The 19032-nt window shown below is 35.3% G+C and overlaps 1 protein-coding gene across 1 annotated transcript in view; it reads right to left on the reverse strand.

Moving 5' to 3' along the window:
• Positions 1-927: 927 nt before the first annotated feature.
• KPNA1 (karyopherin subunit alpha 1) overlaps positions 928-19032 on the reverse strand; it is a 56329-nt gene continuing 38224 nt past the window's right edge. Inside the window, exons 8-14 of the mRNA XM_010970899.3 lie at positions 18694-18793; positions 17779-17942; positions 16244-16322; positions 11873-11998; positions 10153-10280; positions 4666-4844; positions 928-3248 (exon numbers count right to left, since the gene is read on the reverse strand). Of these exons, the coding sequence (XP_010969201.1) occupies positions 3061-3248; positions 4666-4844; positions 10153-10280; positions 11873-11998; positions 16244-16322; positions 17779-17942; positions 18694-18793 (964 nt within the window). The 3' untranslated portion in view covers positions 928-3060. The remainder of the gene's footprint in view (positions 3249-4665; positions 4845-10152; positions 10281-11872; positions 11999-16243; positions 16323-17778; positions 17943-18693; positions 18794-19032) is intronic.

Consider the following 19032-nt stretch of genomic DNA (forward strand, 5'->3'; position numbering starts at 1 on the left):
TCAAAAACAGTACAGCTGACAAAGTTAAGTTTAAAAGGGTCCTAAATACTTGGTGACAACATGAATTAAGGTGTTCTCCTAAATCTCACTGTGCTTCATGTCTGTCATCTTTACCTTTCTTGCCATTTCTCAGCCTAACCATATCTACCTGCTGGTCCTTCAGATACAGAGTGCCTTTACATCCCAAATGTTCTCAGTGTTTTTCTACAAACGTTCTCATTTCAAAGAATATACTTTGAAAGTTTGGGGGAGGAAAAAAAAAAAAAAGCAGGAAGGAAAATCCAGCCACTTTCCTTGATCAGTATAAAAAACTGCAGAAGAGTTTTCCTGTGTTGAAATTAGCATGCTTTTAACATCTTAGTGACGTGATAATTCAATAAATTGAAAGTAAATTAATACAATCTGCCAAGTAGAGAACTAAAAATAGGACTGTTTAACAGCTACCTCCTAAAATGTCATTTTAGTACCAAAAAGACTGCTTTATCAGTTCGAGCAGTTATGCTGGGATTTAACTTTTAATCAATTCCAGTTTTTACTTTTTTTGTTTTTTTTATCTTTCTTAATTCCAATTTTTATATAAAAAAAAATGGACTGCAAAAAAAATTTAGCTTGTATCTCATGGTTCACGAACTCCTAGGATAGAAGACAAATTCCTGTTTTCGACAGAAAATAAACCATGTTAGTTAAAATGGACTTTGTTTTAGTTCATTCACTGAGACAGCTGGAACTGCTAGAAAAATTCCCAGTGTATGCTCTTTTTGCTAACTTGGGGAAACATTTTTTATATTTTTTCCCATTCAAACTGGTTTATCCAAATGAGCTGAATTTTTTTTAAATTATCTAAGAGAAGCTACCATGATTTAAAACATCCTAGAGAAATGATGTTAGCAGTAATTTACAGTTTAAAAAAACTCAGCCACAAAAAAGTCAAAGCTAAAAACAAGATTTTTACTATCAATCAGTGCTTCTATTACCCTTCTGAAAGAAGTTATATTTTAATGTGATGTAAAGGCAACATTGAGAGTTTTTCTTTAAATTAACCACCTAATTTGTCCCTAAAATTACAAAGAATCAAAGTCTTTTACAGGTCGAGTGCAGTAAACTAAAATGTTCTTTCAGCACAAAGCAGCACTAGAAAAAGTAACAGTTAAGAGATGGGAGTTGACTAGTTTTGCAGTGGCTGCTCCATCGATAACAGACATCAGACGGTATCCATCCAGAGCACAGACACAACTACAGACTAGATGCGAAGAATGCCTCACACGCTTGGCTGATAAATGTCCTTTGTCTTTGTATCTTTGCACTTTGAATGAAGTGGATTTTTAAAAGTTTAAATCATGTCACATAAGTTGGCTGCTTAAATTACAACATGATGAGGTATGAAAGCTCTGAGTATCCCTAACGTTCAGCAGGATTTACCAGAGAAGTATAACAGTTTGTCAGGGGAACTTCCAAATAGTTACTTTGGGGTTATAATGAATTCTAGAAGAGGACAAGATTAAAAAGGTTTAAAAGGATATTCTCTGAAAAAGAAGTGAGCAACTTTTCCTTCAGAATTCATTTTGAACAGCTCATCAACAAAAAATCTTCTCAGATGGTGTGTCCCAACATTGAGTCGAGCTGGCCAACTAGCACCAAGAAGTCGTATTGAACTCAGTTGCAGTTCTCTTGGCAATTAAGCTTATTTTTTCGTTCCAGTCCGAGCACAGATGTGGATCACTGAAGACAGCACTGGAAGCGCCATTTGCAGGTAGAGATTGAAGTCATCATTAAAAGAGCCAGAAGGTAGAAATTGTTTTTATTTTATGGGAGGGACTAGACTGGGCAGTACTAGTCAGAGATGAAATAAATCATAAGGGAACATGAGGTTATAAGAAAAAAAAAATCACTGCCCTTATTTGGGTTAAACAGGTCACATCAAGAAGATGGTTACTTAAGAAAAGGATGCTACTTACATGCAGCATGAATTCATTAAAATCAAGCTGCACCCAACTACGAAAAAAAGATTCCCTAAGAAACCTTTAAAAGTATGTGTTATTTGCCAGTCACAGAGGGGAAAAGCACCTAGGGTGAACTCCAATTTAATAAGGACCTTGATCAGGACCACAAAGCCTGAAACATTTGTTTTAATGCAGAAACAGTCTCTAATCACACTGGTTAAGTCTGGGGAAATTAGAGGGGTTTTTGTTTTTTACTTTTTTATTGAATTACAAGATACGATTTTGATTACTAAGGATTCTAAATCTTCATACCAGCATTAGAACAGAACCACTTCCAAATCCTAAGACACATAAGACCAAAGAGAAGCAGCAGCCATACAAATTAATATGTGCCCCTCTCCTTTCTGCTCTAAGGGAATCTTCAAACCAGTATCACATTAAGAGTCAAAGAGTTAATTCTTCAGCATTCCTGACAACTAGAAAGCACATTCACTGAAGGCTGAAGGTGAGGGAGCAGATGGTTTAACTTTAATATCTGTGGAGAATGGTGCCAATAAAGGAAAGAAAAACCATCCAATCTCAGTAAGGAGTAATGCAAATTTGGCTAGAAAAAGCCACCAGGTAATCCAAGGGTTCACTGTGGAAGAACTCATGAAAAGTACTCTGAAGTACGTAACAAGTCTAAACATCTCTCCTGTTGCAAGTAGTTGTGTGAAATTCAAGATAAAGGTTTAGTCTCATCTTTTAATGTCAGTATTTTTCCCCACGTTAAAGGGAATGAGGAGGGGTCTGTCTTCCTCCACAAAAAAAGGGAGCCACATTAATATGTATATATTCCCATGATTCTTTATAATATATAAGTGCGGATCTCCAAAGCCTAGGGGTTTTCCATAAGAGTGGGCCGTTCTGGTTACCCTTTTATTAGAAGGGTATTCCACCACAGAGAGCCAGAGGTTTTCCAGATGTGTGTAAGAGAGCAGGTGCGCAAGGCAAGCAAATGAGCGCAAACAGTATTATGGAAAACATTTGAGAAGTTAGCTCCATGAGGACTGTGGGCTCCACAAGAGGACTTGACTGGGTAGCCTGGTCTGACACGGGAACATGAAAGCAGAGTATTGCTTCAAAGCTGGAAACCTTCCATAGGAGCCTCACACTGCTGGAAGATGTACTGCTGCTGGCTAAGGTCAACCTGGGGTGCAATGCTGCTGTCCTCATCCTCGGTCCCAAAGTAATGCTCAATAAGGTCGAAGGCCTTCTGGTAGATCTCCTGGTTTTCATGACTCTGTAAGAACTCAATTTTATCCAGACCTAGAATGAAGAACAAAAGATAATTTGTTGTGTATTTGTTGGAAATTCCAATAAAACTATTTTGCCGTATGTCTCTTTCCATGACGTAAATGAAGATTCTCTTCTATACGTATATTTTGTAAGCATTTTGCAACAGCATAGAAAGCATTGTGGGATTACATCTGAATATTAGTATTGCAAACTGACATCTTAAATACGTATGTAAGCAATGGCCAGTACCCCCAAGCAGCAATCTCTGTTAACAGTCACCACATCATCCAGTACCTAAGGCCAGAAGCAGAAGTGCTCCTACTGGACTGTATCTATGACCTAATTATTTCTTGGCTCTGGTTCTATCTACCTAGGCTCTGAGCTATCCAATATCATTTCAACGAATGTGTAATATCGTTAAATCAGCTAGAATCAATCTCTAGTGCTTAAACTAAGAAGTCCAACTAGAATAATTAGCCAGCACATTCCCTTTACTAAGTTTAAGCCCTGTGTGAGCTCGGCTTTCTTTTACCTACAGCCATAAGCAACCTAACTGCTACAGCAATACCGACAATAAATCTCAACACTGCTCAAAAGAAAAAAATACATATTCATGTACATATCCATATATAAATACACACATGCACATCAAAAATTAGTTCTCTCCTTGGAGAAAGATCATCTGAGAAGAGAAACATTTGTCTTTTTTATACATTTCAAAATTTCTTATACTAAGCAGGTATGTGTAGTTTTTACAATCAGGTTTTTTTTAAAGTGGTGAAATGTTAGTCATTTTGGAAAACAAGTCTGCATTATCTGATAAATTTGAAGATGAATGTACCCTATGATCCCTAATTCCAATCTAAGGAATAAGTAAACCCTAGAGCGATGGTTTTCAACCCTGGCAATGCATTAAAATCACTTAGGGAACTTAAAAGGTTAGCATACTGATAAATCAATGATTAAGAGTACAGTTAAGACTGAGACTGGAAGAATGAGGAAACCAAAAGGCAGATGATGACTACTGTTTCTACTGACAACTCTTAGAAACCTTTAGACTCAGGAATACAGGAATTGGCAGGGAAGAGGGGAGTGCAATTCAAAATCAGAACTCTTACAAAAGAAAAGGAGTGGAGTTGGGCATTGTCTACAGTAGATATGGATGCTCTTGCGGCTCAGACTAGTAAGAATACAAGAGTACGTACAAGGGCAAGCAATCAGGGAACTAAGATCCTAAGAGCCTGGTGTAAAAGGGCTAAAGCAAAGGGTACTTCTCTTCACATCCACAATGCATATTCTTTTCCAGTTCTGCATACTGAACATGATTATTCGAAAGAAAAAAAAATTTTTGTATAAGTCTGCTAAAGGACAGATGTGGGCAGGCCAGAAAACCAAGGAGAAAAAGTAAAAAATAGTTTAAAGACATCTATTAAACACTCCATCTTACCATAAGCTTCTTCAATCAAAGCGCAGTAAGGATTAATGCCAGTGCCGTTCCTTTTGGCTTCTTGTTCTCCAAGTCTCAGGATATTTTCCAAGCCATTTAGGGCAACTTGTACAATCTTAGAGTCCATGACTGTGAGGAGATCACAGAGTGGCTTGATACAGCCCAGTTCTACGAGGTACCTAAATTAATACAAAGAACAGTTCAGTCAAACAAAGCTTTTAATTTCATAAAAAACTTTTATGAAATTGGTAGGAGGATCCTCCTCAAATTCACTGTAGAGATAAAAGTGGGCACTCATTCAACCATATAGCTGACACAAAAAAAGCTACAAATAAAGAAAAAAACAGTTCTGACACCATCTCCATTCTTTTTTCCCTCTACAATTATTAGACTCCAAGAAAATGGAATATTCTCTTACTTTGAGTGAGTCATCAAAATAGTACACTTTTGATTAATTTCATTTTTGTTTCTATAGGTAACCACACCCCTGAAACAGGACCCACTTGGTGCTAAAGCCAGCACAGGCCCAATAGGCCAGTTCTATTTTATACAAAGAACTCTTAAAACTCAAAAGATTAGAAAACAACTCAATCTAAAAATGGGCAACAGATCTCAACATTCATCTCAACAAAGATATACTGATGGCAAATAAGCATATGAAAAGATGCTCAACATCTTATGTGTCATTTGGGGGACTGCAAATCAAAACAATGATGCCTCTACATACCTAGTAAAATGGCTAAAATCCAAAACACTGACAATACCAAATGCTGACAAGGATGCAGAGAAACAAGCAACTCTTTTTTTTTTTGCTGGTGAAAATGCAAAATAGGATAACCACTTTGAAAGACAGCTTGGTGGCTATTTTTTTCCCCCAAACCAAAGGTTTCCATTTGATCCAGAAATCACACTCTTAATACATTTATCCACTTGAGATGAAAATTTATGTCCACACAAAACTTAATACATGAATATTTACAGCAGCTTTATTCATAACTACCAAAAACTAGGAGCAACCAGATGTTCTTCAGTAGCTGAATGAATAAATAAGCTGTAGTAATCCAGACAATGGAATATTATTCAGTGATAAAAAGAAATGAAATGAGCTATCATGCCATGAAAAGATGTGAAGGAACCTTATATGCACATTGCTAAGTTAAAGAAGCCAATCTGAAAAGACTCCATACTAATATAATTACAAATATATGGCATTCTAGAAAAGAAAATCTTTATAAAGGCAATACAACAGTGGCTGCCAGAGATTTGAGGGAAGTGGGTAAGGGGATAGTAATAGGTAAAGTAGAGGGTAATTTTACGGCTGTTGGTAATACTACAATGGTGGAAACATTCATCAAAACCTGTAAATTACACAACACAGAGTGATCCTTAATATAAACTATGAACTTAATAATATACCTGTATTGGCTGATTAACTATAACAAATTAACCACACTAATGTAAGATTTTAACAGAAGAAACTTACAGGGGAAGGAAGGACACAGGAACTCTATACGATCAATTCTTCTGTAAATCTAAAAATGTTCTTTTAAGTTTTAACTTTTTACAAGTAATTTTATGTCATATTAGTTTTATTATCTACTCAGAAATGAATTTAATAGGATTGTGCCTAATTTTATTTAAATATTTACTGACAATATGATATGTCCTAATATATATATGTATAACTGACTCACTTTGCTGTACACCTGAAACTAAATCAACTACTCTTCAATAAAAAAATTGAAAAGATGACAGGTCCTAGGAACAGAATAGGTCAGTCATCAGGCATAAAGCCATTTCTGACTATCTCCTCTTCCTTTATACCAGTTTTTAGTCCCTAAAACCTGTTAACAATTCCTTCAACATATCTATAATTCTTTCTTTTCCTTAAAACAAAACTAAACTAAACTAAGCCTCTTTAGATTATACGTGTTAGTTGTTGCAAATTTGGGAAACACAGAAAAGCATAAAGAAAACTAAAAAGTACCCAGAGATAACCACCACTATTACATCCCAGTTGTGCTACTCTGATCTCTTTGCCTCAGTTTCCTCAACTGGAAAAGTCTGGGAACCACATGATTAAGTCTGTCACCAAACCCCACAAAATTTTAGAGCAGTTAATTAAATGACTTACATGTCTGCAGTTAATTACTGATCTATACAGGCAAGTCTATTGAACACCAATTGGTATATCAGAGACTTGTTCAGAATCTCCAGTTGTCCTCAAATTTGTTTCTAGACTATGCTTAATGTGATCTCCTCTCCTCGCTAGAACTCTTGGCTTAGTTCTAATCCTTATATTGCCTTTAAAAAATTCATTTACTTTTTTAACAATGTCTGGTTGTGAAATCTTTTATATGGAAAACCAGTATATGGAAAACTTGATTGAGGATTAAAAACAAATTTTAAGTTACTCAGAAAGCTTCTAGAATTTGTATGTAATTAATTAAATGAATAAATATGAATTGACTATGATTGCTGATTAAAACTTTCTTATAAAAAAGCTCTACCCTTTAAATCCAGAGTTTTGAAGATGTCAGTAGATTTTATTTGCAAATACGATACTAGTATTTTGTATTCAGGTACATTTCACTAAATGAGTTCCGGGTTCCCAATTCTAGCCATTTAAAGTATTTTAACATAGATTACTAGAAGTGTACAAACACAGCAAATGAAAACTTTCTTCCCAAGGACATACAAAATTAAAAAGCTCTGCTTTCAGGTCAATGATGGTATCTGGTATCACTGAGTCAGCTGATACTATTCCTTAAAAACCTCCTTACAAGATCAGAAGAATTTAAGGTGCTGTTTTCAGATGCAACCACTCATCTTTGGAGATTTAAGACCACCATAGTGTTATTTCACCATTGATGCAAGTTTTCCTAAAAACAGTAATTTGCACCAAATAGCAAAACAGGTGATCAGGGTATGTGGGCTGTGTAGGAACTGGGAAGCCATATTGTTTTGTGAGAAGTACTCCAGGAAGGAGTGTTTCCTTGGGAAAGTTTGAAGACTTGAAAAGATGCATGGAAAACAAGCACAATTCTATTGTTTAAGTCTGGGAATGGCTCCTATGTGCAATGTATTTCAAACACTTGGATAAAGCAATCACTGGTGATGGATGCTACCTGCTTTTGTTGCAGAAAAGGCTTCCATCAAGAAAATTTTCTGAGTAAGGACATTTAGTCCACAAGAATATATTATCTGTGAAAGAGAATTATATTTCTAATCTGATTGGTAATTTTACATTTAGGAGTTCCTTTAGGAAGGAGAAATTTATGACCAAGAAATCCAGATACTCTACAACAGAGGAAAGTTAAAAGAGGCTGAAATAATAAAGTCAGATTTCTTTAGATGAGTAACAAACTATGTCTTAAACCCCCTCTCTCAAACAGGATTTTGCTTCTTCTGTGTCCTAATTTTTATCAACAGCACCACCATTTTCTCCAGTCATCTTTTGCTCTTTCCTTTCCTTCTATAACCTGCCACCAAGTCCTACAGATCCTTCTTTCCCATAACCAGACCCGTAACTCCATGCTACAGCTATTAGCTTAATTCTGGCCATCACTGTATACTAAACTACTGCAGTAACATCTTAACTGCTCTACTCCTTCTCCTCTAAACACTGTCTTCTTCATACTACAGTCAATGTTAAAGACACTCCAAAGTCTTTCCAATATCCTAGATTAAGGCCTTCATCCTAGTTTTCAAAGTCCATCAATTACTTAATTCCTCATCTTTGTGAAAGAATAACGTATAGAAAGAATGAGCTACCTCTTCCACTAACATTTGCCATGCACATTCCCTCACGTTTCTAATGATATTCTCTCTCCTTCAAAATTGCCAAACCTCCGCCTAAATGACAAAATTTACCTTTCACGAAACTTTCTCTAATTCCAGGCAACATTCTTTAATCCTTCATTCTTAAAAACTGTAGTATGTACTAGCATTTGATTATATTTAACCTACAATTATGGATATTTTCTAAGTTATTCTAACTGGTTCTTGCATCTAAATCTTTTCAACAAGAATAAGCAGAAGCCATACAGGTGCCTTTTATCAATGATAAAGTCAGTTTATTTTCTATAATTTGCACTGTAATATTTGTATAATAATCTTTCAAGGTAACTCTTTATCTGGTTGAGCAGAAACTGCTGGGAGATTAAAAGTTAACTTCATTATTATAAATAGCTATGCTGAATTTTTAAAAGGGATAGTACCATTCTACTCCTAACAGTAAAATACCCCTGAATATCTTTTGATGAAAGACACTATAGTATTTTATAAATGTTTTAAAAATATGTATGTGTACAGTTTAATCATTTCAATTAAGAAAACATTTGGTATAAAATATTGAGACAAAAATTATAAATCTGAATTTGAACATAAAACTTGACTATCAACTGTTCTAGTAACTTCTAAATTACTTCATACTACTGCCATCTGGTGGTGGCATGCTCAAAATCATAGTACCCCAGAACCAGAATTTTGAAGGTTGAAAAAGATGCAATTTCATATAAATATATGCTTCTGAATGAAGACCACTTGAAGTCTTCCTGAATAACCTATCCATGATTAACTTCACTGAAATAGCTGCTGCATTAATCTACTTAAATTTTATTATTTCAGTACATACTACTTATCTTCTGTAACTGATCAATTTCTGAAATCTTAGGACTATTTTTATCTTTTCATTTCTAAATTCCTAACTGAGCACTAAAAGTTAGCATTAGTTGAGTGCCTACATTTAACCCATAAAGCAACAATATGAGAAGTAGCTATGTTTCCCCGATATTACATATGTGGAAGGGGTTAATGCTTTAATACTCATTGGAAACTGTCTTCTCATCTGAATTCCCCATAAAGAAAGCTGAGGCAGGCTAAGAGTCTTGTTCTTTTTTTATGTCTGTAATTAAGCACTGAACTACATGATGTTCCTCTGAGGAACTGATTTCTGTCCATATTTATGCCTTCTCTAGCCATTAAGATTATAAGCTGCTGCTCAAGGGGCCAGTTAAGTCTCAAGCTGATACAAACCTCTCCCTTTACTGAAGAACACAGTGCTTTAGGAGACTTGCCTCTACTGATTTGGACACTTTATTCTGAGATACAAATCTCTTCCAAGTCTAATCCAGTTCTACTACTAAGCCACCTAAACTAGAAATACAAGATTTAGCTATTAAAGTTGGACTCCAAGGATTCTGTAAGTAACCTTTTACACTACCCAAGATGTTTCTAACCAAGCTCCTCCAGAGTAGGCTCAAGCCACCCCATAAGTATTTCCATTGCTTCAAACCTCAACTATGCTTTACTTCTCACATCCCAGAATTATTTTCTCCAAGAAAGAACAGGAGGGGTATAAGGAATTAAATATACACTGGATTTAATTATGAAACTAGGAACAACCATCCAAGAGGCTAGAATTGAGCATTCTTAATTGGCAGACATAATAATTCTCCTTTAATTTACTACCTGGTTAGTACTTACTTGATCTGTTCAGCTGATCCTCCAGAAGTTGCATTTGTGATGGCCCAAGCTGCTTCTTTCCTTGTCCGAAACTCAGCAGTTTGTAATATACTAATGAGGGCTGGAAAAATATTGGCATCTATCACAGTCTGAAATTAAAGAAAAATTATATAGAAAGGGAAATTACAAGATTTATAAAGATGTTCATGATACTAATTTTAACTTTTCAGTTGCTTCATTAATGACACCCCTTGCCCTATTAAAAAGTAAACTGGAAGGAGTTAATTCATTATCCCTAAGGACTTTCTGGTTATACTTGGTATCACTGACAACATCCTCCCTGGAGTTTGTAACTTTATAATCTTCTGGTTTTCTACCTGAGTTCTTCTCTCTTTTATTGTTCTCTCTTGTTCTGCTCATAATCTGCTATTCTCATTTCTCTCACAGCATCCACCGCACCCTGACATGTGTGTTTTAACTCTCAAGTCCTCATTTCTCACTGGAGCCCCGCCCAAGGTGGCTAACAGCTTACTTTACATCTGCTTACCACCTTAAACATATCATCTGCTCTTTATATCAGGTCTCCTTTCAAACCTCCTTAATTCACAAAGGCTCTTTTTGTGTTTATTTATTTATTCTAAATCAGTCACCAAGTCTCCTTTACATTCTCAGTTAAAACATCCTTAGTCTATCTTTTCCTTTCCTTTAGCACTGCCACTATCCTATTCCAAGCCACCACCTCCCACCCAAATTACCAGAAGAGCCTTTAGCTGGACAGAGTACTTTTTACTCAATCCCTCTCAAATACTAAAGTAGTCTTCCACAAATTGCTTTCATTTCATCTTTCTCCTTAGCTCAAGAACCTAAAATGGGTTCATATCATTTCCTGTATCATGAAACTGAGAAATTTCACATAAGAGCTTGATGGTAGCAGACAATCAGCTGCAGCTGAAATCACCTTGTATGCAAGCTATAAATTGCTACAGCTATCAGTCTCAGTCCCTGACAGCCTTCTGGGGATGACTAACCACGCTTCCTTTCCTGGTCAAGAACTCTATCACACCAGTGAAGGAAGTCAGCAAAACTTAGTGGAAAGATGCTTCATCTTGATCCTTTCATTTACTACAAGTATCCTTGAGCAAATCATTTTATTTCTGAGTCTCAGTTTCATTTTTAATTGAGAATGTTGGATTAGATGACCTCTATGATTCCACTCAGCTCAAAGTCCCATAAATCTGTATTATATCTTTTCCAACTTCTTGTTCTAGCCTTTCTCATGGCCCAATGCTGAACCATTTGGCCCAGCCACTTGGGTTACTCTTCCACCAACATAAGAACAAAAGTAAAGGGTCCCCAAAGGTCCATGAAAAACTTGAGCAATCCAACACGTGGGTCCACTAGAAAATAAACATTTTACTTGGCAAGAATAAAACCAATCTGTTTAGCATAAAGCTGCTTCTGAAGATGCTTCCCATCAAAACATTTTGAAAATACAAGACACTGTTTCTCAGATTTTGGCAAATCATCAAATATTAAAGGCAAAGGGAAAAACTAAGGCCTAACTGTAAGTTTCAAAAGATTTAACCTCTATAATTTGGATAAAACAGTAGACTAAACAAGACAGCAATATTGCAAATTAGTTGTCTCCAAGGCAATAATGAAAAAAATATATTTTTAAAGGCTTACTGAAAAAAACTTACTTAATAAAAATATAAAAAAAGGATAGGAGCTATGAGATTACCTGGATCTGTGCCCTATTTCCAGCTGTGATATTAGATATTGTCCAACATGCTTCTTTTTTGATAGATTCCTTTGGGCTACTCAGCAAATGCAATAAACTCTGCAGAGCTGAGCAATTCAAAATCACCTAAACGAAAAGTTTGAAAATTTTACTTATTATATTGATCCAAACAGAAGTAAACCTTTAACTCAATGACTTTATTTTAGGAAAATATAGGCAAAGGAATGATATCTCCCCTTGAAATTTTAGAAATAATTTTATATATGTAAAAAGTATTCACAGCTAATAAGAATTCACTTCTAAGATTATCTAAGCAGTTTCATTATATACACTCACAACTGCCAAACATACTTATATTAATAAGGTACAACAATGTATTAATCATTCACCATTATGCCAACAGCATATTAAAATATCTTCTGGATGGGTAAATATAGCAAGTGGCCAGAAATTCAGAAATGGTCTCAGACTTTTAAGTCTTCTAATAACTCTCTAGCTGGTAGTCAATGAGCCAAAACATACTTAATGAAGTACACTAGGTGATTTGTAGGATATAAAGCTAAAAAGTATATGCTCCCAGCTATCAAACAGCTTACAAAGGTGAGGGAAGTAAGACAAAGACACATGAACAAAGAGATCTACTCTACCAGAAACTAAAATAAAATTATAATGATTAAAATAATATTTGGCAGGCTCAAGAATCAACCACTGAACAAAAGAATAGATATCTAGTCTAGAAACAAAAATGCAAGTATTTATAAAGAATGAGGTGTACAATAAAGTTAATCCCCTCTTCCTCCAATGACTGGTAGTCTTACTTAATAGATGGTATTAAAATAAGGGGATTAATTGACAAATATTTTATAAAATCAATTCTTAACCCCAAACAGTTACTAAAACAAATCTGCAATCAATTTAAAGAGTAAATATAAAAAAGAAACTATAAAACAAAAGAAATATCAATAGCTGATTTGGGGACTTCCAAATATAAAAACAACATTAGAAATTATAGGGGGAGAAATTAACATTTCACTAAATAAGAATTTTTACATGTCAAAAAATAGTATGAAAATTAAAATGCAAACCACACAATGGGAAAAAATATTTGCAACTCATAAGAGGGTTGCTATCTTTAATATGTAAGTTGATAAGAGAAACTACAATTTTAGTAGAAAATTACCTCTCAAAGTAACAAAAGAAATACAAATTAAAATGAAACCAATTTTTGCCTATTAAATTAACTCAAGAAATAACAAAACTTGTGGTTAACCAGGTACAATCATTCCAAACAACTATAAAAGATGTCACAAAGCAATTTTTTAAATGTCAAAGATGTGGTGTGGAAAATAAACATGTCAGAAGTTAAATATAATACTTGAGGAGTAGTCAGAAAAAAAGACTTCATGGGGTTCATAGGAAACACAGATAGGATTTCATAAGCAGAGGGAAGACAAAGCAGATAGATCAGAAGTGAAAAAATGAGGACATAGGCTACAACAGGGTACCAAAATAAGAAAAGAAGAGATTAGTGAGGCTATTAAGGAAGGGTTCTGTACCCAAAAAATTAATAGGCTAGAAAGAAGAATGAAACTAAAATATTAAAGTACAAACTCCTGAGGATCTTTCAAGTTCTTTATCTCATAGGCATTAAGAAAGCTCATTGTTTCTAGGAGGAAAGTAATGTGAACAAGCTTATTTTAGGAAAGATTAAGCTGTTATTAGGGAGAATAAACTGAGAGGGGTAAATGTCTAGGAGAGGAGGAGGATAGATAAGATGGGTACAGCAACCACTCCTGTGTGTGAAAAACAGGGACTAATACATGTATCTAGAAACACTAACAATCAGTAAGACTTGTTGACTTGCTGTGAGACATGAAGCCACCAACTATGACTGCAAAGTTTCATGTGTGGGTGAATAGTTGTATCATTAACTGAAGTAGAAAAAGATCAAAACTTGGAACTCACTTTCTGGGAGAGAAGATAAACTGAGAAGGACAAATGTCAGACACACAAGCAGAAGTATCTGACAGGTACTGGAGACATGGGACTGGAACTTGACAGAGGATGGAACTAGACATAGATTTAGAACTTCAGTTATTCAGTAAATATTTTTTGAGTCTCTATACATTATTGCAGGAACTATTAGATTATAGAAGCACAAAAGTGAGCAGGATTGACACAGGCACCCCTCTAGAAGCTTACAATCTAGCAAACAGTTACAATACAATGTGATAAGTGCTATGATGGATGAAACAAAAGGAGGCACACCTAATATGACAGTAAGCTGCTCGGAGAAAATAATGTTAGTAGGAAGACTTGAAGAATGAGAAGACATTAATGGCAGAGTATGGATTTTTGAATAGCAAATATACTGATATGGTTTTAAAGCAGAAAATAAAAAGGACTATATAGTTAAAAGCCTCCTTTCCATTCCTATACCCGAGCTACCCAGTTCTCCAGAGACAACCGATATTATTAGCTTTCTGTATATGTTTCTAGAGGAATTTTATGCAAATACAATCAAACACATTATTATTTTCTTTTCCTCTCCTTCTGTTCCCCCTTTACACAAATAGTAAAATATCCTACACACTATTCTGCACCACCTCCCTACTTTAAAACAACAGATACTGGAGATCCTTCCATATATGTGCTTAATAGCCTCTTCATTCTTGTTGCATAGCATTCCATTATACAGGTGCCAGATATTAAAGAATCTTAAACACCATCCAAGGACAAGAAGGGGCCATAAAATATTTTAAGAGGATGACACAATCAAATGTGCATTTTACAAGCATCCTTCTGGTGATATAGGAATGGTACAAGAAAGGCCTGAACTAAGCACTGTAAGGGATGAACAGTGATGGTAATTTACCGACTGATGAAAAAGGTAAAGAGGGAAAAATGGAGCTTATGTCAGATTTTTGGCTTGGGCAACTGCTGATGCCATTCACTAAGACAGGAACATAAAGTAGAGGTCCAGATATACCAGGGGAAATAATGAGTTCCCTTGTGGATAAAATACATTTAAAGTAAATATTAAGAGTTGGAAGACACCTGAGAACAAATTCAGTCTCCTTAATTTCAGAGATTAAAAAAGTGAAAACATCAAATGTCCTGCTGAAATTCAAAGCTGGTTAAGAAGGAGCTAAGGCTAAAATGTAATTCTGAATTCTCAATCAGGTGCCTAAGGGTGATGGCTTAAGTTATAAATATAAGATCGACGAATAATTATCCCCTCCAGGGCATAATCCCACAAACAGAAAAGAACAAGAAAAGGAGCTTGCTAAGGAAAAATAAATAGTCACTGAGGCAGGAGACCCAAAATACTTCAACACCACAGAAGCCTAGGAAGATAATTTTAAAGATGATAACAATGCATCTGACAGGATCAAGAAGAAAAATGGCTCGAACAATCCACTGTGAGGGCTATATCTCGATACAGAAGTTGAATGGAGTAGAAGGTGACATTAAGGAATTTTTTATTCTTCAAAAGATATTAAGTAAATGAAAATGCAAACCACAGACTGAGAGAAAATACTCCAAGTACTGATGAACTACTGTATACGGAATTTCTGAAGAACACTCACAAACAGATCAGTTATTGCCTGGGGTTGGGAGTGGAGAGAGAGGGAGATTTACAGAGGGGAACAAAGAAAGCTGATTGTGGTGATGGTTTCCTGGGTGTAAACCTATGTCAAAACATATCCAATTGTACATTCTGAATATAATGCAGTTTATTGCATGTCAGTTATACCTCAATAAAGCTCAATGAACAGCTCCATGAAGAGAAGAGGAGAGGAGAGGAGAGGAGAGGAGAGGGGAGAGGAGGGGAGGGAAAGGGAGGGGAGGGAAGGGAAGGGAAGGGAAAAGAAGAGAAAAGAAGAGAAAAGAAGAGAAAAGAAAAGAAAAGAAAAGAAAAGAAAAGAAAAGAAAAGAAAAGAAAAGAAAAGAAAAGAAAAGAAAAGAAAAGAAAAAAGAAAAGAAAAGAAAAGAAAAAAGAAAAGAACTAGAAAAACTAGAAAGGAAGATCCTCCTCACACAGGAGACCTACCATGCACAAAAAGGAGGAAGTTATCAGAGAAGATGAGATGAGGATGACAGAGAAAGGATGCTACTGGAGGCTTCTGATGCTCACAAGATACTTCCAACAGATAGTGGGAAATAAACCCAACTAGCCAAAACAGTAAGTTCTATCATAGGGAACCCAAAATAGCTACAAGCAACACTTTTAACAAACATTAATGAAAAAGACTGTCAATTCTCCCCTATAACATAGAGTTAAATACTATAACAGAAATATAATCATGGGGGTGAGGGGGTGTCAATGTGCTGTTTCTGAAGGAAAAAGTAGTTACCATTTATTCATACCTGTGTCTGAATATCATCCCCTGTGACAATGTTTCCCACAGCCCGCAAAGCAGGAGAAACCACTTTATAATCATTATGCCTGCAATCATAAAAAGAAATGTTACATCCAACAGTTACAGCCTTAGTCTCTTTTCCTTAGAGCTGAAACCCAAAATATGTCATAGGATCTTGAAGAGAAAGGTACTTATGGTGGTTATTAAGAGAATCCTATCATCCTTATCATGATGATGGAATGTTTTTGGTGTCCCCTGTCTTTCCCTTTATTTAGTATTTTGGATAAAAACTACAAATCTGTCCTAGTAATCTTTACCATGTATTTCATCACCTGGATTCCAAGTTTTCCCTCTCATTTTTTAATACAGGTTTTGTTTCCCCTTCACTTGGTCTCTATGGTTGCTGAGATAGTGGAGAGCAATAGTTAACATTTATATAGCACTTTTAAGTTTTATAAATCGTATAATTTTCACAGAAATAAAAATATGTCAATAGTTGTACTAACTTGAAAATGAAAGCCAGGCTTCGTACTCCAAATAGTAAATTCTTTCTACTACACCTCAGCTGACTTACTGGTTCGAAAAACCCCTGTACAAATCCTTTATATATTTCAAGACAGATACTAAGTCTTGATCTCATGCTAAGTAAGTTTAATATCCTTTAGCTTTCCTTAAAAACCTTACTTTCTCTCTCCTTTAATGAGATTGATCACTCTTCTCAAAACTATGCCAGTTTCTTCATATTTATTTTAAGATCTGATGGCTGAAAAGAAATGGTTAAAATATACAGTAATCTAGTGACTAAAGAGTACAAAAGATTACCTTCCAGATTCTGAATGCTGTACTTCTGACTCCTCCAGCACCATACTGCTTTTAATTCACAACAGCATCATGCTGCTGATTTGCACCCAGTCTATGGCCAGTCATAATCCCTGAGTTTTATGTTCTGTAAATTATACTATCTAATCCACTCCACATGTCCTCTCTGGGGCAATGTTCCCTTGCATCTCCTTTGTACTTCCTTCAGTTAACTCTCACATGGCTTGTAACTGTACCATTTCCCCATTATGTTATCATTCTAATTTTTTTCTTCTATAGTATTTTCTAAAAACTTGATTGATAGTCTTATTTATGCCATCAGTAAATCTTCCACTTCATAAATCAAAGGCGTCACAAAGATAAAGCAAAATAAAATTGAAAGTCTAAAACCAGTTGTGGGTTAAGTTTTAAATGAGACAAAAGATAAGGAATGACTGTTTCTAGTGGCAATATGCCTTTTGCTATCCAGTGGTTGGTCTCAGGCCATTAAACATGAGCTATAATTACATAGATCAGTTTTCCAAATGTTTCTGCCTAAGAGTGAGAGGTTCTTTATACTCCTCAAAACAAATAAACAGTTGTGACATAAATATAAACAAGTAACTAAAGACAGTAGCCCAAAGCACAATGAGTCAGAATAACATATTAATATTTGAGTATCAACAACTAGAAAACAAATATGAGGGACAGAAGAACAGACAAACTTTCTTAAAGATATCTTACATCAGAAGCTCCACAAGTCTCCTACATACTCCTGCATCAATGACTGCTTGAATCTTATCATTGGGTCCATCTGATAGATATGAGAGGGCCCAGCAGGCATCAGCCAGTACATCAGTGTCACTGACAAACAGCAACCAGGAAAGCACATTCAGACAGGGGGAAACCTGCAAAGGGAAGATGATATGATTATAAAACTCAGTAACATAAAAGCAAGAAGTGAGGTGGAAATTCCAGAAAGCAACCAGGCACACATCTGGTGACTTTTGGGGTTATTAGTACTTCTAGAAATGGAGTTAGTAAGTGGCCAAGTGACATTTCCATCTTTGGGAATGCCGTCAGTGATCTTGCAGTTTACCTTAACAAGGTAGTCAGAGCCCAGGGAAAAACAATTTCAAAGAGCAAAGTTGAATAAATACCAACTCTCAGAGTGAGTCCCTGTCAAAACACATTCTTTGCTTTGTGGACCAAAGAGGTAAAGGAATTTTCACAAGTGCTAAAGCTAGGAAATTCTGCATTTTTGATACTTTTTAAGAACAAAAAAATGCCACGTTTTAAGATTAATTCAGAGGTTTTTATAGGCAATGAAAATTTATTCCAAATTAAAACAAAAACAACAAAAAGACCTATTTCTCTAGAAACAAAATTCTAACATTTTAAATTTTATTAAAAATAATTCTTATTCTGTTCACATTAATACTGATTGCTATACTCTTTTGTTTGTTTGGTTTTTGTTTGGTGTTTCGGTGGGGGGAGGTAATTAGGTTTATTTATTTTTAGAGGAGATACTGGGGATTGAACTCAGGCCCTTGTGAATGCTAAGCATGCGCTCTACTACATGAGCTATACCCTCCCCCTGGTTGCTATACTCTTTTAACTATACTTTTTCTGCAAATTTCCCACAAGCATAATCCTCACCTTTGCAAATTCTGGAGGTGGACTTTTTCCTCTACAGAGATTAGACAAAGCCCATACTGCATTCCGGGTCATGGTCAGGCGGTTTTGCTTTGAAAATAACCTGTAAGCATGATGATACAATGGTAAACTATATAATGGGCATTAGTTCTTTGGTGGCATAAGATAAAATATTTAATATTATTTAATGCTATCGATAAACAGATGTCTTCAAATAGCTCTTCTTCAGAACAATAAAGTTTAATTCTAACACAAGGAATTCAGAATTTTGGCACTGGAATAAGACAGGATGCCTGAAGAAATGATCTGAACAAGTAAGTAAGAAAATATCCATAATGAAAA

This window comes from Camelus bactrianus, chromosome 1 (assembly GCF_048773025.1).
Source record: "Camelus bactrianus isolate YW-2024 breed Bactrian camel chromosome 1, ASM4877302v1, whole genome shotgun sequence".
NCBI classification, from domain to species: domain Eukaryota; kingdom Metazoa; phylum Chordata; class Mammalia; order Artiodactyla; family Camelidae; genus Camelus; species Camelus bactrianus.